The sequence below is a fragment of the Myotis daubentonii genome, chromosome 13 (genome assembly GCF_963259705.1).
Source record: "Myotis daubentonii chromosome 13, mMyoDau2.1, whole genome shotgun sequence".
Lineage (NCBI taxonomy): Eukaryota > Metazoa > Chordata > Mammalia > Chiroptera > Vespertilionidae > Myotis > Myotis daubentonii.
Window position 1 is genome coordinate 55,953,924 of NC_081852.1, and position 21,519 is coordinate 55,975,442.

Sequence of the window (21,519 nt, forward strand, 5' to 3'; positions counted from 1 at the left end):
GAAGTGGGACTCTTTTAGACTTATGGTTTCAGGTGGAACCAAGGCTGGTGGAAACATATGAAGAGGCTCCCACAATTGAACTTTTCCCCTTGGGGGACCTCGGCCAGAGCTTCCTGGTCATTTGTCATGGAACACCAGATGCCTGTGGCTGGTCGTGCTAAGACTGCTTCTTGACAGCCCTCCAGATGTGAGCTAATTTCTGTCCATCGGTCCTAGTGCCTGAGCGACTTTTCTCTCATTTGTATGAACATGCACAGATGGAAAACCAAGACTCCGTTCAGGACTTGCCTTCTTATCCCAGGCCTGGGAGCTAACATTTAGCCACATACCAGTGCACTGTGCTGTGTGCTGCTCCCTTTTCTCCTCCCACATTCCTTCCTGAGCTTCCCACATGCATATTTTGTGAAAAATATCAAGAAAAGCCACTTTGCTGGGCAAAATCTCCAACCTCCCCCTTGTTCACCAAGAAACACACCCAGGTTGGTTTTTTGTTGAGGTTTGCTTACTTGTCTCCCTTTTTTCTTGCTGTGGTTCAGTAACCTCTGGAATGTTTCCCTAAGTGGCATCATTAACTGTATGGCGGGGGGGGGGGGGGGGGTGCGGGAGAGTGTGAAAGACACCGGGTGCTAGTTTGTGGTTCTCTCCTCCACTTTCCTTTTACACATCTCCCTTTACCTCCTCAATCTGACAGCAGTTGTGTGCAAAATTGTTAGAGGAGCGAGAGCTTGAGCTCTAGAGTTTTCCTCAACAGGTTTGTCACTATTCTTTAGTGAACAGCACGAAGTAGCTCACTGCTGGGGTCCAACCCTAGCGGGTCCAGGGGTTCCCAAAGGTGTAGACGGAGCCGGCGAAGAAAGAATGACACGGAGACAGTGTTCAGTTGATCAGCAGCCTAGCCAGGATCTCTAGCCAGGATCTCCAGCCAAGTTCTGGTCTGGATCTCCAGAGAGGTTCTGCTTCGGATCTCCAGCCAGGTTCTGTGGCCATGTTCCCTCACTAGGTTCTCCAGCCAGGTTCTGTCCAGGTTCTCCAGTCAGGTTCAGTCACCAGGTTCTAGTCAGGCTCTCCTGCCAATCTCCGCAGTCAGGTTCAGTCCAGGATCCCCTGCCATGCTCTCTCGCCAGGCTCCGCCTCCAGGCTCCGAGGCCAGTCCCTGTCCAGGATCCTCCTGCATGCTCTCGCCAGCGAAGTTCTTCTGTCTCTAGAGAACGTTCTGTGTAGGTTCTGTGCCTAGGCTCTGTCTCTCTTGGTCCTGTCTTCCAAGCCCTGTCTCCTAAGTTCTGTGTCTTGCTGTCTTCTGAATTCTGTCTCTTGTTGTCTTGTTGCATCTGTATTTATACCAGTTGATTCTAATCCTGTCAATTTCTATTACAAAGGTTAGGGCATTTCTTATCTCCATTCCAGGGAGTAAAGATTATGTAGTTTAAGCATGATTGTTTGTAGTTAAATTGATTAACTACCCGCCTGGCACTTAGTTAAGGAGTTTCATTCCCTCCCTAACTTCAGGGGAAAATCCCTACCTGGGGATTCAATCCTTCTCGGAGAGGTGACCTTGGTTAAAACACAGCGCCAAGAAGGTGAGCAAACATATTAAGAACCGTATGCTATATATGCCAGGTCCCTTGAAACAGCAAGGATGGACCGGCTCCCGGCAGCTCACAGACGCATACAAATGGATGGACATGATAAAGGCCTGAGACCATGTGATTTCATCAGAAAATCCCCCCAATTGAAGGACTCTGGGGTGAGGGCGGAGTGGGCATGGGAGAGCGAGCCAGTTGGTAAGGTGCTGTCTGCGGAGGAGGGGGGATGGTGCTTGCGTTTGCATTTAGCACCTGCCAGCAAAACACAGCAACTGTGTGGCCTCAAGACTCAGCTCTCAGACCCCCAATGTTGTCACTTGCAACGTTTTTGCAAAGTAAATACTCCTTCAGTTTCCCCCACAGGGCACCTGTAAGGGTCACGTGATATTTTTTCTTAAAGTGATATTTTATAGAATGTTGTCAACTGGGAGGTGCCAAAAAAAGGCCCTTGAGGTTGTCATCACTAAGGAAGCACTGTAAAGGCACTGCACTACCTGCGGTCAACAAGGGCATTGAACACCGGACAACCAACAGCGAGAAAAACAGTCATGATTAAATTCCCTGACAACTAGGAATGCCATGTTTTCCTTATAGTCCTCCGAGGTGACCTCAGGAAATATGGACTTATTTACAGAGATTATTAATAGGTTCTCACTTCCCTTCTATGGGGTAAAGGAGCAAAAGTTAAAGTCACTGAAATTCTAAAGGCTTGTGGTTGCTGGAATTGGAGAAATTAGTTTATATTTCTGTTTTTAAAGAAGTATAGGTTATGTAGAATGCGGGTATACTCCTTTTTAAAATAAAACTATAGCCTGGGTAGAGAGCTCTTTGGGAGCCAGGGGAAATAGGTGAGGATAGAGGCTTTTCCCCAATCAGTTGGGGCTGATGGCTTCTGCCCTGTGAGCCTCATCTTGGTAGGGAGCTGCCTGTCACCTCTTGCTTCCACCAACCCAGTCGGGACAACTGGCTCCTCCCACAGGAACCAGAGGGCAGTGCTGAGAGGGATAGGGAGGCTCTGGAGGTTCTGTCTACATGTCCTCATGACTGGGTATCTTTTTTCTTCTGTCTCATTCCTTCGAATCCCATGGAATCTCTGCGCTCTGAGCCTTGGACTTTGAATGGCCATGTGTCCGGCTGTCTCAGGGCATCTTGTAACTTCTGCTGCTGGTCTGGAGCGGGGGAGAGGCCTGGGTTCAAGTCTTGACTCTTCCACTTAACCTTGCTCAGGCAAGGGAAACATAGCTACTCAAAAAATGTTTATTATGATAGCACCGTTAAGCCCACAGCTGAAGGTGCTATAATGATAATATCCATCCTCTACCTCCCTTTACTTGTGCTGCCCTTGTTTGCTTCCTGTCCACTCCTTCGTGATGTTTCATCTCTGCCTCTCACCTGACGACTGACCCTTGGCTGCCCCTACCCCAGCTCTGGCAATAACATGAGTTATAGTTTCAGCGTACAAAGATCTATGGTTGGGAGATGCAGTTAAGTAGCAAGGTAATTCCCTTCTAAATGGAAAATGACCATCACATGTATTTTCATGACACAGTATTTCATTTTAGTGAGGTGGTGTGTGTTTTTAATTCTTTCAGGACATGTAAGAAAGAAGAGAAAAAAGGAAATTGAAATAGCAAACTAAGAATTTATGGTGTTCAATTCTAATAAGCAGGCAAGCTAAAGGTATGTTTAATTAAGGAAGAAAAAAGGGCTAAATAATAATATGGCTGCCATTTTCTGAGCACGCGCCCTGGGCCATGTAATATACCAGGTGCTTTACATAAGTTACCCAGTTTACTCATTGCAAAACCCTGTGAGTCACTGGCACTATGATTTTGCCCTCTTTCTGATGAAGAAACTTGGGCCAGGAAATGTGGTCCCCCTGCACGCAGGCCATGCTTAAATTCTCCCCTCTCTAACACAAAGACAGCACTCCTCATCGCCCCGGTCCTTTTAGCCTGCGCTAGTCTACTGCTTGTCACCTTCTTCCTGGATGTTATGCTACCTATTTAATTGTCTTCTGATCATCCTTTTCCCTCTATGAAGGGAAAGGTCCTATCTGCTTTGATCACTGCTTTATGCCTAGTGACTGAAACAGCATTACTCAAAGCACTTGCTTACGAAGTATCTATAGGATGAATGAGTTACTTTGCCCGGCATTATACATTGGGAAAGAGCATGGTGGTGCGCTTGAAAGTTCTTTGCATATTCCTGTTTCGTTCTCTGCAGGTGAGAACCAGACCAGAATACCTGCTTCTTTATTTCTTAGCCTGAGAAATGAAACTGTCAACGGTTAAGTTAAGTTAGGTAATATGATCAGTTCGACTGGCTTTGAGCAGAATGAGATTGCAGCAGACATGGAGCTGGTGTGAGTAGGAATGTGTAGTGGCAAAGCATCACCCTCGTTTTCTCTCTAATGGACACTGTATTACTACAGCTTTGCTCACTCATCCCTCATTCTAGTACCTTCTATCAGGTCTCCATCCCCAAGGCTATGAATTCTACCCTGCTGTGTATATTCCTGCCTCACTGTGCTAGGAGGCCATCTTAATCTTCAAGACATCAAAAGAAACATACCTGCCAAAGGGTTTAGTTCGCTCGTAGCAGTTGATTTAACAACAAAATGTGACTTTATCATGTTCTGGGTTCAAAAATGTGTGCTAATGCTTGGTGCCTATCTTAATGCTTAGCACAGGGTCCGTGACTACTCTTTAGTCCACCTGCTCCCTCTGCCCACAGGAGGCTTGCTTTCTCAGGAAACCTCATGACTTCATGGGAAACAGGACGCTTTGACTCATCTGCAACGTAAGTGTGAAGGGTAAGCAGTGCTTACTCCGTTCTTCAGACTGTGGACCAGGCCACGAAGTGAGCACCGAGGCCATACCTTTCGCCCTTTTTTGACGAGAAAAGTCACCATCCGAGTTGCCAGCCCAGGTAGAAAAATGAAAGAGGAAAGTCATGGTCCAGAAGAGCCAGCATCTCACGGGAAGATTAGTGATGGCAACCGCGGCAGCTTCATACGATGGGAAACAGGGTAAATATCTGATGACCTTACCGGAACCAGAACAGTGTGCGTCTGGCCAAAGTCGCTTTCTTGGCTAACAAGGACTTCCTTCTGTTAGTTATGAATAGTGAGGTGGTGCTGGGATATGCTATCCAGATTCCCCTTCAGGACTGAGCCTCTCATGTTCACAGCTCACAGCTGAGTCCCTCTGCAGGAATTCCTTCTGTCCCTCTGCGGAGGGAAGCTGCCTCCCCCATGCGACACCACCTCTCTGGGGACAGCCCCTGTGCACCAGGACCTTCCAAGGCTTGGCCTCTTGCCTCACTTTGACACAACTCTGAAGGACCACCCTCCCAGGCAGAGGCCTCTGTGCAGCTGCATCACAGACGAACCTCTCTCTGCCCACCCCACCCAGACTGCTTCCCCAGAAGCCTGCGCACAAAGCTGGGAGTCTCAGAACCTGTTTCCTAGGAAACCTGACCTACAACATATACTTCGTCTATATTCTCAGGCGCTATTATGATGACTAGTCCCCGTTTTATGAGTGTCATCAATTTTATGGCGATCACAAAACTCCCATAACTAAGTGAATTTTCCCATTGACATTTGCCACGCTATGTGATATGTGGCTTATTTTTCAAAGGGAAGTAGTTTGAATGACCCCAAAATAGGGTAAATGCCCTGAGGGATTGGTATTAGTCACCGGTTCTGTATTATACTTCCCGATCATTTCCAAAAGAACAGAGGAAGATGGCAGCCGATCCATCCTCTCCGGCCATTCTCTCAGGGTCACATTGTGACGGGGGAGACTCGATTTGTTTCCTGGGGCCGCCGTAACAAATTACCACAAACTCGGTGGCTTAAAACAACACAGATTGATCTTCTCGCCGTCCTGGAGGCCAGAAGTCTGCGCTGCAGGTGCTGCCGGGCTGGCTCCTGCAGGAGGGCCTGGGGGGATTTGTCCCTCGCTTCTCTCCCAGCTTCCGGCGCTGTCCACGCACCTTGGCATTTCTTGGCTTGCGGGTGCATTGCTGCGGTCTCTGCTCCTGTGTCCACATGGAGCTTTCTCCTGCACGTCCCCTCTGTAGGACACAAGAGCCACCCTCATCCAGTTTGACGTGATCTCAACCCATTGCATCTGCAGATGCCCTGTTTCCAAACACAGCTGCACTGTGGGAGGGTATGAACTTCCAGGGGCTACTGTTCAACCCACACCAGAGACCAAGTGAGGAAACAAGCAGATTTGTCCCCTTGTTGGCACTTTGATTTGTGCTGTGTGTCTCCTTTATCCTACCGTCCTTTTTATTTTTTTAAATATATTTTTATTGATTTCAGAGAGGAAGGGGGAGGGAGAAAGAGATAGAAACATCAATCATAAGAGAGAATCACTAATTGGCTGCCTCCTCTACACCCCACACTGGGGATCCAGCCTGCAGCCTGGGCCGGAAACAAACCTGGGATCCTTTAGTCCGCAGACTGACACTCTATCCATTGAGCCAAACCAGCTAGGGCTCTACCGTCCTTTTTTGAGACAACACAGTGAGCCAGATGTGTGCAGCAGGCCACACCCATTTAAGGAGCCAGATGTGTGCAGCAGGCCACACCCATTGATCAGAGGCTCCTCCAAGGCCTCAATGATTCCATGATTAGTAGGAGGCAGAGGGAGTCTGGAAAGCAGCCTGAGGAAAACCAGGGGAAGGACCATTACACAGACTCTGGCGGTTAACTTTTAGTCAGCCTGCAAAAGGACGTTTGGGGAAGAATCGGTTTGGAGGAATATTTTACTCACTTTTACATACTTCACTTTCTTTTTTTTAATATATTTTTATTGATTTGGGAGAAGAAATGAGAGGGATAGAGAGATAGGAACATAAATGATGAGAGAGAATCATTGATTGGCTGCCTCCTGCTCACCCCCTACTGGGGATCGAGCCTGAAACCCAGGCATGTGCTCTGACCTGGAATTGAACCCTGACCTCCTGGTTCATAGGCCGATGCTCAACCACTGAGCCACGCCGGTGGGCATACTTCACTTCCTAAAGCAAGCTCTGAGTAGGTGGTTGAGTTAACACAACCAAATCATTTGAGGAAAGGGCCAAAGGAAATGCAGGTAGGTTTAGTTTGGTCACAGGGGAGCCCGCATGTCTCAGGACACGGGTGGGGCCCCAAGTCTGCCCTCTGGATTCCAGCGAGTCTGGGAAAGCCTGTGGGATGGCTGCATGAGGTCCCGTGGTCCTGCTAAAAGCATCCTCTGCCTACTATCCTCTTTCCTCTTATTTTCCCCCTCTTAATTCTCTTGATTATAAAATTAAGGAAATTTTAATCCAGTCAATACTGGTGAATGAGGTACTGGGAAAACAGTCTTCCCAGCTACACAGGGAAACGAAATAGCACACTTAGGAACCTTTTCTAAGTATATCCATCTATAAGATAGTTTTCTTTTCGCTGTAGAAGCAGAAAGTTTTCAGTAGAATATTTATCTTTTCTAATGGATTTTCACCCTGCACCTTCCACCACTTGTATCCATCAGCTTCATCTTCTCTACAGACTTGACCTTGGTTCCAACCTGCATACAAAGACACTGGAATACTGGCCCCATACACTGGGACCAAGTCCCGGGGAATGAAAGATAGGAGAAGATCAGGACATTAAACCTCTCTTTCTGCCCTGCCACTAATCACCAAACTAAGGGGAAGCGAAAGATAAAGTGGAACCAGATAAAGTGGCTGATATGTAATTGGTTTTGATGCCTACTTCTTGTCAGGGACTATGTTCAATGCCTTATCCCTATATTATTCTTTATGATCCTCAGGTAACCTTGCCAGGTTGGTGTTATAAACTCTATTTCCCATATGAAGAAGGTGAGACATGGGAAAGCTAAATAATTTGCCCAAGACCCCATCAGATTTGAACCCAAATCTGCTTCACTTTCAGTAAAGTCATTTGAACATGACAAAATATTTCTAGACTTTATAATAAGAATACTCCCGCCGTAACTGGTTTGGCTCTGTGGATGGAGCGTCGGCCTGCGGAAGGAAGGGTCCCAGGTTCGATTCTGGTCAAGGGCATGTGCCTTGGTTGTGGGCACATCCCCGGTGTGGGGGGGGGTGTGCAGGAGGAGGCTGATCAATGTTTCTCTCTCATCAATGTTTCTAACTCTCTATCCCTCTCCCTTCCTCTCTGTAAAAAATCAGTAAAATATATTAAAAAAAAAAAAAAAGAATACTCCCAAACACGATTGTCAAAAATTCTTAATATTGGAAAGGCTACTCTGCCTACAAACTTAAAGGGACATAGGAGGACTATTATGAACAGTCAAGAAGATGTCTGCGGGCCCTTGCAGGTTTGGGATTGGAGCATCATTCTTTGCACTGAAAGGTTGCTGGTTTGATTCCTTGTCAGGTTGGGGGTTTGATCCCCGTCCAGGTGCATGTAGGAGGTGGCCCATCAATTGATGTTTCTTTCTCACATCCACGCTTCTCTCTCTCTTTTTCTCTTACTCTCTCTCCCTCGTCTCTCTAAAATCAATTTTTAATAATCCTATATAATAAAAGGCTAAGATGCAAATTGTCCCCTCGACCAGGAGTTGGACCAGAAGTTCAACCTGGAGCTCAACCAGGGTGCAGGGTCGGCTGGCCAACTGCCTGTGGCCCCTCCCCCTAGCCGGCCCCACCCCTAATTGCCCCCCCCCCACCTCAACCAGGGGTGGGGCCAGACAACAGCCTGTGGCCCCTCCCCCTGGCTAGCCCAACCGGACTGGCCCAGATCATGGAGGGCCAGCCAGACAAATTCGTGCACCGGGCCTCTAGTAAATAAGTAAAAAAGATGTCTGTGTCCCATGGAGTTGGTGATGGAGAAATCAGGCAGTCCTTTGGGTGATGCTGACGGGTCACACACAGAGATAGCAACAGGGCAGAGATATTGGGGAGGATGAGAAAAGCCCTTGAGAGGAAGGTGACTTCAACCTTTGTGTCGTTGATGGTTTTTACAGAAATGCCCTTGTATTATCTACTGGTGGGTGCAAATCTTTAAGTTGTTTTTATATAAAAAGATAAACAGGCAGAAAGCAAGCTGGCATTGGTGACTTAAGTGAAACAAGAAAAGAAAAAAGAAAAGAAATCCCTAGCACTACAGCTGTAATATTCAAACATACATTTACAACTCCATGTATCTTCAGCATACTGTGAAAACTGATATTCACAGTGGTGATAGTGGGACATTAAGGCAGTGTTAAATTATGTTTAATATGTCTGGTTAAGAAGCAGAGAAATTGATATTTAAGAGAATTCACATTAATCTTAAAATATCCTACCATTGCAACATCTTAGCTCTTATAGGGTTAATGTTCTGCCTTCTTTCCTGAGTGACTCAATCTCTGAGAGATCCAGGCAGGTTTCAGTGCATCGTACAGAATTTCATACATATGTTTGTCACTAGTCGAATCAGCTCTTTCATTCAGCGCTTGTCCATGCTTTTATGACTTGTAACAGGCTGTGATTGGTATAATAATCTTAGGAGAAAGTCATTTACTGTGCTGGCTCTCTTAACATTTGATTCCTCATTAAGAATATTGCCATATCTGCACTTTTATTCTTTCTGCTGACGGTCACTTTTTACAGTGCTCCTTGATTTAGTTTTATGATTGAAGTTTCAGAAATAAATGTTTTAATTTAATGTTCGCTCGGTGTAACAGCTTTGACCAACAGCTTAATAATGAAAGAGCACTGAGTTCCTGGTAGAGAAAGGTTGGCTGGGGTGCCTCTGGGGTGATTTGCTCAGGGCCCACTGTGCTCTGCACTCCTCAGGTTCTGTCTGAGCATCTGAGCAACTGAGCATGCCTTTCTCACAGGTAGTTTTAGTCCCAGCAATGGCCAGGAAGAGTGCAAAGGAGCTGAGGAAGGACCTGGGTTTCCTGGAGGGCCCCAGTCTGCCCCTGTGGCCTCTTCTCATCCCTGCCTACTGAGCACTTCCTAGGCTCTGTCCACAACGAACTTTCAGCAAGTTTCCCAATAGCCATGTGCCTTCACAGCTCCTCGTTCATGCTTTCCCTCCTGCCAGAAATCTCCATTCTTCCTCATTCTCCTGGTGAACTCCCAGGCATCCCCTGCAAAGTAAAGCCCTTCCCCAGGAGAGCTACTGGGACCTCCTCTGCCCCCTCCACTCCCAGCCCCATGGCACTCGCATCCCTGAGCACATTTAGCTGTGACTTCCTCACAGTTGCAGTCAGATTGCGCTGAAGGAAGCTGCACCAGGGCAGGCACTGTGCCCTGGGAGCACTCCACCCCCTTCGCCAGCAGGAGGCCTGGCTCATTTACCTTTCAAATGGAATTGATCTATCAGCTGCATTGCTAAGGTCACATTTTGCATTAATGACATATAATAATGTATTTTGGAATGGACCAGCCTTGGGAATAAATTCCAAGATCTTGATTTTCTACCTTTTCTGCTTGCGTATATATTTCTCTGCTATACATTGAGCTTCTGTTTAAACCTTTTTGCCACAACATTTAGAGATTTATCTTGTGTACAAGTTGGAAAAGAAAAAAAGAAATACCCATGTATGCATGAGTTAGGTGCCGGGAACGCTTACTCTGCGTGGTACAAGTACTCACAGTCAAGTCAGACCCCTGACAAAGGCAGGGAACAGGAAAGGGGAAATGGGCAGATACTCAGCGGGAGTGGTGATGGGGCATATGTGGGGAGTTTAGCATTGAGAGCATTTCCCCCACCTTGTAAGCCTCCAATACAGTTCTCTCCTGGAAGCTGAATTTCTTAATTAATGCATTTCAAACCATTAACAGAGATTTTAAAATTGGCCCCTGCCCTCAAATAGCTTACTTTTGAGTTGCATATATTCTTCAGATGGAAAAACAGCTCTAAAGCAAAGGGAATTGGACAAAGTAGCATATTGATGATAGCTGACAACAAGTATTGTATGTCATACTTTATACATATAAATATATACTCTTTAAAATATTTGATACAATATGAAAATTAAGTTTACAATGGGACTACCTTTGGAATCTCAGAAACAGCATATATTTCTATGAACTCCTTTAATCCTCATAACAACACCACGTACGTGGAAGGTATGGTTGGTTGTGTTTTGCCGATGAGAAACCTGAGACACGGAGAGGTTAGGATTTGCCCAGGGTCACACTCGGATGGATGAGAGAGCAGACCTTGAACCAGGCAGTGGTTGCTTGAGGTTGTTCTCTTAACTAGTACATCGCACTTCCTCCCAGAAGTCACGGGAGGGAAAAGGAGCTGCTCCTAATGATTGAGGTGGAGTAGAGAGAGGAGGCCCTGGAGTGGCCCAGGATGCCCGGAAGGCTTCTTGCGGGCAGAGAGTGAGTGCCTGGCCTGACCTTGCAGAAATGGGGGGTGTTGGCAGGTAGTCCAGGCGGAAGGGACGGCCTGAATGAGAGCATAGGACCGGGCTTACGCAATGTGGAAAGTCAGCTGACTTGCAGGCATATTTGTCTCTCACACTTAGCAGTGTTTTTTGAGGTCAGGAAGGTGGCCCAAATTTTCAAATTAATATATAAAGTATGTATAGTGGTTCTGTTGCTTTTTGCACTCTGCTATTGAGAAAAGTACAGGTGGTTAAAAATCTAATTATGGCAATTATTTTATAGATCATCTCTTTCAATTTTTGAAAAATGCTATTAGGAATCAACTTATAAAGATAATCTGTTCAAAGTCACCTCCTATTAACATTCAGATTTATTGGCCAACTCAGGACAAAGCATGATTATATATCTCAAAAAGACAGTCTCCTCATTTTCCAGGACTAAATACCTATGAAAAAATAGGTAGTAAAGCTCCAGCTATCACAAGCCAGCCTCCCCGATTCAGTGCCACATAATTAAAATTGCAGCAACATCCAGTTCAACTAGACATTATACTATAGATATAAACCTTCAATGTGCGTGTGTGCACACACGCGTGTGTAGTGAGAGATTTTGAACAGGGATTGAGTCCGAGGCATTTCAACGAAGGAAGAAACATCTGTTACGCCATGAAATTACGTTTACAATGGGAACCTCAGAAGCAGCACAGTGATCCTGTGAATATCATCTTTCATACCTTTTCCTTTTCCCATATGCAATACTTTATTCTCTTTGAATTTGCTTCTAACGCAGTTTAACCCTGGTCTTGAGAGTGTCCATCAGCTTAATTTCTTTTGTTGATATGAATTCTTCTCCTAGCAAGTAAAGCCAGCTCATGTATTTTTCACTTTGTCGTTTCATGAAAAGCAAACAGTAAATAAGGAAAGAATATGATTTTTATTTTTTCCAAAGTCTAAACCAAAATCAGAACCTGTTTTTGAGATCTGTAATCTTGGTGATACCAATCCTAAGGAATCAACACACTTGATTAGCTGTGAGCCAAGCCATCGGGCTAACTTAATTCAATGCTCAGTAAATTAATTCCATTTTACTAATGTGACTAAAAACTAAATTTCATATCAATATAAACATTCATTAAACTGCAAATACCAAGTGGTGCAAGCTGTTGAAAAAAGGCTCATTCTTATTTATAGATGGGTTTTGATAAGAATAGCATTGAAATGTTTTAGTAGGGAAATGCTAGAGTGATTAATGTGCAGTTGTTTGCATTTTTAATATTTCACTCATATATCAGATTAGTATTTGTGCATACTGTCAGACTTTATTCTGTTCTTGTCAAAACACTTATTACTGCTGACAGGTATAACATATCCACATTAATCCTTAATTCTTTGATTCAATTTTCTAATTGCCTTTTTGGCATGCGATGGTGGCCGTTTAGTCTTATGTGATATATTCATCATATGGTATATTAATGTGCTTTAAAAATTAGATGTGTCATTTAAAGTACCTGGACAGGAAAAAAAATGACTAAGGATTGCAAGTTTCACTGTACTTAAGCAAAGTGTTAGAATATTGGTATCTCACACATTCTGAAAGCTGTCCATAAATCATAGTCATGGAATGTTCAAGGGACTTAAAAATCATCCAACCTACTTGTTCATTTTCCAGTTGGGGAAATTGACTTAGTAACACACTGAAGATCATACAACCAAATGGGGGCAGAACTGATCCTAGAACTCAGGTGTTCTGAATCCTGGTCAGAAATGGGCAGATATATGCATATAATTCTCATAATTGATATCTTAAGTTGGTTCTTACTATTACTTGCAAGCTGAGAGAAAGAGAGAATCCTTGTCTTCTTAAGCCCGTGGTCAGCAAACTGCGGTTCGCGAGCCACATGCAGCTCTTTGGCCCCTTGAGTGTGGCTCTTCCTAAGCCTTAGGAGTACCCTAATTAAGTTAATAACAGTGTACCTACCTATAGAGTTTAAGTTTAAAAAATTTGGCTCTCAAAAGAAATTTCAGTTGTTGTACTGTTGATATTTGGCTCTGTTGACTAATGAGTTTGCCGAACACTATCTTAAGCTATGCTTTTTAGCAGTATTGTTTAGTGGTTAAGAACCGAGATGCTAGAATCATACAGATCTAAGATCCAGTCCTGAATCTGCCCCTCAGTACCTGTATTACCCTGACAATTTTATCTGACATCTCTGAATTTCAGTTTCTTCATCTGTATAAAACAGAAAATGACACAATAATGCATGTAAAATACTTAGACAGTACTTGGAACCTAGTAACTACTCAAGAGATGTTAGCTAATTTTTAGCTAATAATGTGTTAGCTAATGTTTTCAGTATTTTATTATCCCTTTAATGTGCATAATTTGGATAAAGTTGAATGATGCCTACCAGCTATCTCACCATGTGAAAAATAAATTTATTCTTTTATTCACTTACTCATTTACCAGCTGCAAAGCGCACTCTAGTAGATGCCATAGGAAAAGCAAAGAAGACTCCAACACCATACCATCCTTGGAGGAGTAGGAATCTGATAGTGACATATAACAGGGACATCAACACCTACAGTAAACGATTGGGAGACATAGGTTCACAAAAGGTAGCGCATGCAACATGCTTGGGCACCTCAAAGACGGAAAGTGAGAACAGAGTCGCTAGAGATGAATGAGAAACTGGACCTGCCCTCAGGATGTCCCAGTGGGAAGACAGGGCCTTTACTCACGGGTCATTCGGGACAGAACACGAAGCGGTCCATAAAAGGTACAGTGAAGAACTTGAGAGGCAGTGACTAAACCCCTCAGACCAGGCGAGGCTGTCTGGATGAGTCGGCTCTGAGGGTGTGTAGCTTTAGGAAGGTGAAAGACCTGTGGGAAGGATCTCTTAGACAGTAGGGATGTTATGAGTGAAGAAGGCACCTTCTGGAAACCTGGGCACAGTTGTTAAACAGTGAGCATTTACGTTGACTAAAACATGGAGCTGGTGCAGAATAAAAGATGAGGTTTGATGAGTGCGTAGACACAGGAGCCTGGCAGCCTGAAATGTCATTTTGGACTCCATTTCACAGAGATGACAAAGTGGCAGCCCTCAGCCCACGAGAGAGATTTAATGTCTTTAAAGAAAACTTTCTAGTTCTCTGTAGTCCCTATCAGTTTTGATTGTCTTATCTGTAAGTTAAGATAATCATCCAAGATAGTTTTCTTTCGTACTATACACAGTTACATAGTGATTCCGCATACAAGCTCAGAAGACAGACTTCATTGTTCCAAATTCTGGTTTGGTCACCTAGTAGGTCTGCACCCTCAGTTATGTAAATCTTTGTGCTTGAATCTAATCATTTGTAGAATGGGAATAGTCCCTGTGTAATGGGTAGGATTAAACCCACGTAAGCACACTGCATAGCACCAGGCAGAATGCAGGCACTTACTAAATGTTAGCTGTTACTGAGCTGCTCACCTGGGCCGGGAAGGAATTGGAGTTCGCAAGCCCTGCTTTGGAACTACTAAATGTTTTTTGAGAAAGGAAGTAACATCTTTTTTATCTTTGAGTCCTACAGCTTTGGACTAAACCCTGCTTAGGTTGTAAGGCCTGTTCCAAGGACATCAGATAATTGTTAAGAGTTAAGTGCTCAGCTGCTGCACGTAGGGTTTTCAGTGGTGAACTCCAGTGCGATTTCTCGAGGTGAGTCGCTCACTCATACACTCCCTTTTTGAGAGAGCCAGTGGAGAAGAAAAAGCAAGTAGCCAGCTTTGCCCATTGGTCTCTTTCAAACATCCAAACTGCTTCTCCTAACAGCAGTTTCCCAGGACACATCAAATGGTCGCTTCACTTAGAGAACATTGTGAATTTCAAGATGGGCAAATCCTCAGGATTCCAGAAGCTTCTCCGGTAACTTGCTTGTCTCTAATAGCTGAAAATTAGAAAGAGGTTAGCATAGAATTGTTACCCACCCAACACAAGAACTTGAAAATGTGAGTGCAATCGTTTTAAAAACACCAGAGTGAACAAAACAAGTCTTGGAAAAGTGCTGCCGCTTTATAAACAATGACTGCTAATTACATAACTGTCGGTGATGTTTCCTGGCACGGCCGCACTCCAGCTCCTTTCGGCACAACAAATAAGGAGATGCCTACAAGTAAATCACAGTTACTAAGTGCTGTGGGCAAACCCGGGCCTTATCTCTTTCAAAGGCAGCCATGGAAAATGCATGATAAATTGCACACTTCAGTAAACACGTTCTGTCATTGTGGAATGATTTTGATTCATGCTTATGTATTTATCACGGAACAACTGACAAACCTCAAGGTATCAGAGGTATCATTCATGGGGTTTCGCTATTTTATGTTGCAAAATTCAAATGGCAAAAAGTATTTTTTTTTCTTTTTTATTTAAAAAACTTTATTGAAAGTGGGCTTTGTCCCAGAGTCTTTGGAAATAATTCTCTTAATTATGTGAATTCCTGCCAGAAGTGTCAAAGAGCTGTGCTAGTCACTAATATTTTCAATATAATGAATAATTCATATTTTTGCTATTATCCTTTTATAAAAATTTTATAGCCAAAAATAGACAAGGTTGTAAGCCAATTTGATTTTTAAATAGAATGATAATCTCCTTTTGTATGGCTTATCAATATAAAAGACATTTCTGAGTTTTTCTGCACAATAGCTGTAGAATTAAGAGGGAGAGAGCATTCTTTTAGGAAGATTTTTACAGAAGTGACTTTTATGCAAGCATAATTCCTTTTGCTCGGTCAAGCTATTTCACCGCAGTCTTTATCTGTCACTGCATCTCAGAAGTTTAAAGTATTAAGTAATTAAGTCATTTTCCACCTGAAATTTACAGTTTTTTTGTTGTGTTTTTACCAACTTTTCCCTGCAGTTGGTGTTTTGGGCATTAGCATTTCATGTTTCAAACCTTAGAAACAGCAGGAAGTAGCCTGACAACAGTGCCCATCCATATGCTCTCAAATGGTTTCTTGTTTGGCTAAATCCCCTAAACCAAAAACCACTCTAACTTTGCTTTTGCTTTTTTGTTTTATTTCGTTGTAATCCTAAAAGCCGTCTAATTTTCATAACCCACTATTTTAACATGACTGTGGATATTTTGGATACTGCCAATCATCATATTGAGAGCTTACAAATAGAATAGCAAAGAAAACCTTGCCTAATGGTAGAATTGATAGGTTAATCCCTAGGGATATTAAAAAGGACTTTAGTATTGCTAATATATCACCATCATTGGAACCTGAATTTATTTTATTTTCTCTTAGTGTATTTTAACCAATTGACCTTCACATATACTTTGCATTTATTAAATTAGGATAAATTTCAATAGCCTTGAAATATGGCTCAAACAATTCATAGTATTTTTCCTTCTAGCCTTGGAATAGGACAAGCCTATTCTCTAAATATTTACATCATGGGAGAATGTCTATGTACTTATGCTGATTTTGACTTAACATTTTCAAAAGTAAATCTGTTAAAATAAATGTAAGCTTTAAAGTGTAAAACCATAAATCATGTAACTTGATGCAGGTATTGCAGCATGGCTTCCAGCACTTTCTGGGAAGATTGTTATGCCCTTTCCTTCCAGCACAATGGCCACTTTCACCTTCCTATTGAAAACTCCCAAAATGGATGTGTGTGGGGATGATTTTAAAACACGAGATTTATGTTGCTGTGAAGGAGAAATTCTTTATAACCACATAAAGCCATTGTCACCAGAAATTTCCGTCTAAGTTTTACATGAAAGGGGACATATTTTATCTTAATGCCTCATTAAACTTTCTGGAAATGGTAGTATTCTAAAACGTTCTCGGCGAATGACTACACATGTCTGTAAGTCCTCTGAAAAGTTCAGGTGTCATGAGTGCAAAAAGACCACGCATTTGTTTTAATAATTAAAGCAGTGGCATGTTTTCTTCTACTTAATGTGGCATAGTTGTTGCTTTGATATGTCACCCATATCTCACCCACAGATTTTTAGGGTAATGGCCAAAACCACCATTTCTATACTAAAAAGATATCAAAACTCTGGAGACAGTGAGAAGAGCAGTAGTTCTCAGGGCGGAGCGAGGGGGTAGGATGCATTGGGGGGGGGGGGTACTGAGGCTGTTTAGGGCAGTCAGACTCCTCTGTCTGGTGTTGTAATGGTGGGTGCATGTCATACACATCTGTCCAGACCACCGAGAGTGAACCCTAATGTAAACCACGGACCCGGGTGGTTGGCGGGTGTCAGTGCAGGTTCTTCCCTTGGAACAGTATCCCTCTGGTGGGGCTCTTGATAACGGGAAGTTCATGAGTGCATGGGGGTGGTAGGTATACGGAAAGTCTCTGCACCTCCTCTCAATTCCGCTAAATTGAACCTAAAACTCCAAAAAAAAAAAAGTATTAAAGAAAATAAAGCCAAAAATAGAACAAAGCAAAGAATACTTTTCAAAATTTGCAAAAATATGTACCAGTATGTAAGTCCCCAAGAAAAATGTCTTTTAAATGTTAATGGCCACCACTACAAAAAATATTTCTACGATGAAATAGTTAAACTATTTAAAAATTTTACATGGTGTGTCCCCAAGCACTGGGAATGCACAGTTTAGCTGACCGAAGCACAGATAGGAGAAAGGTAAAATAGCGGTATCGTGTTAATTCCGCGAATTGAAAATGAGTTTTCTTTTTCAGGGGACACCCAAACCCATAGCCATTGAACCGTGTGCTGGGAACAGAGCTGCTGTCCTGACTGTGTTTCTCTGTCTACCACGAGGATCCTCAGGTGCCCCTCCCCCTGGGCAGTCAGGTAAGATGAGTGATGAGCCGTCAGCAGTTAAGCGAAACATGTTGACTGAACAGAAACAGTAAACAAAACTACCACACAGCACCTTTAACATGTGTACATGGTTCTAATTAGAATATGGAAAAATTTTATTTGGCTACAAACTTCTGCCCAAATATCTAGATATCTGCATTGCTGTAAATTCAGAATTTTTATTGTTTCTCTTAGAAATACATGTTGAATATGTGTCTGTTTATATATAATACACACACATATGTGTGCTCACCCCCCCCCCAAATGTTTTGTTGTAATTGCAACGAGAAATTTCACTAGCTGGGCAAACAAGTTCTTGACCCTTTGGGTCAGTTTCTTTTTTCCTTATATGCTCGTCTTAAAAGATGCTAAATTATAAGTATGACTAGAAGTTTGTTTTATAAATATGGAACCAAATTAGTGAACCTGTTTGCATGTTGGAATGTTTTAGCAGCATCAGAGGATGATTGCTTGGTGCAACCATATCAGTATTATTGAGGTATGTTCTTGCCCAGCCCAATGGCTCAGCTGGTGAGCATCGTCTGTGGACCAAAAGGTTGTCGGTTTGATTGCAGGTTCGGTCCCTGGTTGGGGCACATACAGAAGGCAACTGATCCTATCAATGATGTTTCTCTCTCACAGTAATATTCCTCTCTCCCCCTTCCTCTCTCTAGCAGGTCCTCAGGTGAGGATTAAAAAAAAAAAGTATGTTCTTGCTGTCAGCACCATTCAGGTGGGGTTCGTGGGCCAGGGAACCCCAGGCACACCAGTTGTTTCCTCTGGTTCTCCTTTTCCTACGTGAAAAGTGTACTTTAAATTGTGGGGTAACTCACCACATGTAACCTCTTAGAGGTCTTCTCATTGCTGTGATGTTGTCCATATTGCAGACATGCTCAGTGTTGAGTATAACTTTAATGAAATAACAAACCATGCTTATTTCTCTCTTATCACATATCCTATTCCATTTGCTTACAATTCCTAATTTTTCTTTCTCCCAATTGTCTGCTCTAAAAACCTCTTCTTGAAATGGATGCTTTTTGAGGGTAAGGGTAATTTCCAATCTGTAAAATAAAGTGCCAGAGCTCTGGCACGTTCTCAATAACAGGAATTGATGACGAACTCGCCTCCCTGCATATTTTATCTTTTCTCTATTCCCTAGTTAGAGTATTTTACTTGACCTTACTCCTCACTTTCTTGATTTGTGTCCAACAAGACACAAAAACAGAAGCTACTTTATAAACATAAGACACTCTTGTAACAGACCTTTTCCCATATGGGGACAGGTGTTTCCCATTACCTTTACACTTGTCATTTAGGGTACACTTGTCATTTACGAATTTCTACCCAAAGTTCATTTGTAGCTGCACCTTCTCCTACACTGAGTGAATGCCTCCTCTCCTTATAGAGCCACCAACGTGAATGGGATGCATAAGTAGGATAGTTGGGCCCCGGTCAGATAAGATGGATAATTATAGGAACTGTGCCCAGCTAATGGAAGTATTGTTTTAAGGCTGGGACAGTTTCCAAGGCAAACACTTCACTAATGAAAACAAGTCAATGTGATAGACACCAATGTTCTCCTAGGTCCTTGACAAGATGACGTACCGATGGGCAGAGTGAAGGCATCTGCCAATACTCTGTCCCTTTAACCTTTGAAATCTTTGTGACTGATCTGAAAGAGCCCAGTAGCAGTGTGGCCCATTACCTCAGCTGTGTTTTATTATGGATGCCTCATGATTGCTAGTGATCATGCTGGCTTAGATGTGCGCAAGTCTTCGTAGGGCTTTGCAAAGTGGTTTCCTATTTCTCACGTTTAATCCTCATGACAAGGCTGTGTTATAAAACTCACTTTATAAATAAGGAATCAAAGCATAGAAATCTTCATATTTCTACAGTTGAGGAATAATTGGGAAATACTAGATTATGAAGTAAAACAATAAAAAATGCTTCCTGTTAACAATCCGGGTAATTTTTTCCTATGGTTTATAGCAGAAAGCTTGTTTCTCTATTGTCCACAGCCATGTCTTCACAAAGCCGAACAATCGGGAGAGTGCTGAAAACGCCCACAGGGTGGGTACAAGCAGATAAAACCTGGAGCTAACGTACCATATTTTTTACAGTGCCTGTAGATGGAACTGTGTTGAATATCTATGTGCATAATTCAGAATGAGCTTGTTTATTGTTTTTAATAAAACTAATAAACTTATTTTCTAGCTGTCCTTATAAGAGTAGGAAGATTCTTTGATTTTACTTTTCCAAAATATATTATTAACTGCTATCTGGAGTCTACTTAGGAATACATCAAGAACATATATTGATGGATGAATAGTAGGATGGGTAGATGGACAGATGACACAAAGCAAGTAAAGTAAATGTTACTGGTAGAATCTAGGTGGTGGGAATTCTTTCCCCTTGGTATATGTTTGAAATGTTTTATAGTAAGGTGTGGGAAACAGTAAAAAAAATTCTTAACTTTATTGGGGAAAAAAGTGTTGAAAAGAGACATTTTCTATTGTTCGCATCTAAGTTTTCCCTAAGCAAGGCAAATTTTGACACCAGTTTACAAACTGACTAATTTTTTCCTCTTCATTAATATATTTGGTGTGAGCACAGCCAATTAAAACTTGCCATCTGTGAGCCTGTGCTAATCAGAGGGCCCTACATAGAAAGCAGCTCAGAAATGCTTTTGATGGTGATGAGAGGAGCCCTGGGGAACGGGGCCTGTAGCAGCCACTCCCATCTCTGAGCCTCAGTGAACAACAAAGAGCAAATGGACTAGCATTCGCTCTCCTAGGGGCCCTGTGTGCTGAAGAGCCTCCTCCAGTGTTGGTGCAGGCGGAGAGGTGTGGGGGAGCTTTATGGGCGGGCTGCGGACCCCCACCTCACCTCACCCCCACCGCGAAGGACAGAGCATCAGGAGTCTCCTCCTGGCTCCTGGGCCATTTACATCTCCAGATGTTAGCATACCTATTCAGTGATTAATTAGCATCAATTATTAGATTAAAGGTCCTCTTGCAGTACTTTGCACAATCTCAACCTTTGTCATCAGGCTCTCTTTTGAAAGGCAGCTTCTTAAATGTCGAGTGATGCTCTTCATAATGCACACTCTTCATCACCGTGAATAAAATCATTCAAGAGAAGGAGGAGTCTGCGGATATGGAGGATGCAGAAGCCTCTGTGAGCATGGTGGTCTCCCCGAAACTCAATCTCCCCACTGACAAATAAGCCAGTCCAAAACATCCGGTGGCGATTTTGCTCATCTCTTTTCAGTAGCAGCGAGGACATTTGAAAAAATTTAGAAGATGGCATTGTCTATGGACTTGGTTCTCTTCCCACCAGCAAATATGTCAGTATTGCTGAGTAATAATCAGACACGGCCCTGTGGTGTCTAACATGTGTGAAGTCCCTTCCATGGCTCTCGTCTTCGCAGAGGTCAAAAGAGAAACTGCAGATTCGCCCTTCAGCTCACCCAGGCACTAATCTTCTTTGGTTGTCTTTAGTGTTATTAATGTAGGTGTGAGCAATTCTCCCGCTAGGTGGCTTAGAAGAGTAAAAGCAAAAGATATGAACCAGGCTTTTCCGCATTCCTGCCCTGGGCTGCCAGGTTCCCTGCTCCCCACCCCATCAACCTGCTGCTTCATTCCTGGGTTTTATGTGAGCAACCACTGCCAACCCCGCCGGCCTCTCTCGGGTTAATGTGGGATTTCTGATGTTGACGTGTGTACACTGTGCGGTCACTTTCTCTTCTGACCTCCAAGTGGCTGA

General features: G+C 43.2%; 1 protein-coding gene across 3 annotated transcripts in view; it reads left to right on the forward strand.

Moving 5' to 3' along the window:
* The window catches only part of ATRNL1 (attractin like 1), a 464,000-nt gene that overhangs the window by 353,784 nt on the left and 88,697 nt on the right, over positions 1–21,519 (forward strand). For all 3 annotated transcript variants that reach the window (XM_059661523.1, XM_059661521.1, XM_059661522.1), the window contains one exon: positions 17,631–17,745. In XM_059661523.1, the coding sequence (XP_059517506.1) occupies positions 17,631–17,745 (115 nt within the window). The remainder of the gene's footprint in view (positions 1–17,630; positions 17,746–21,519) is intronic.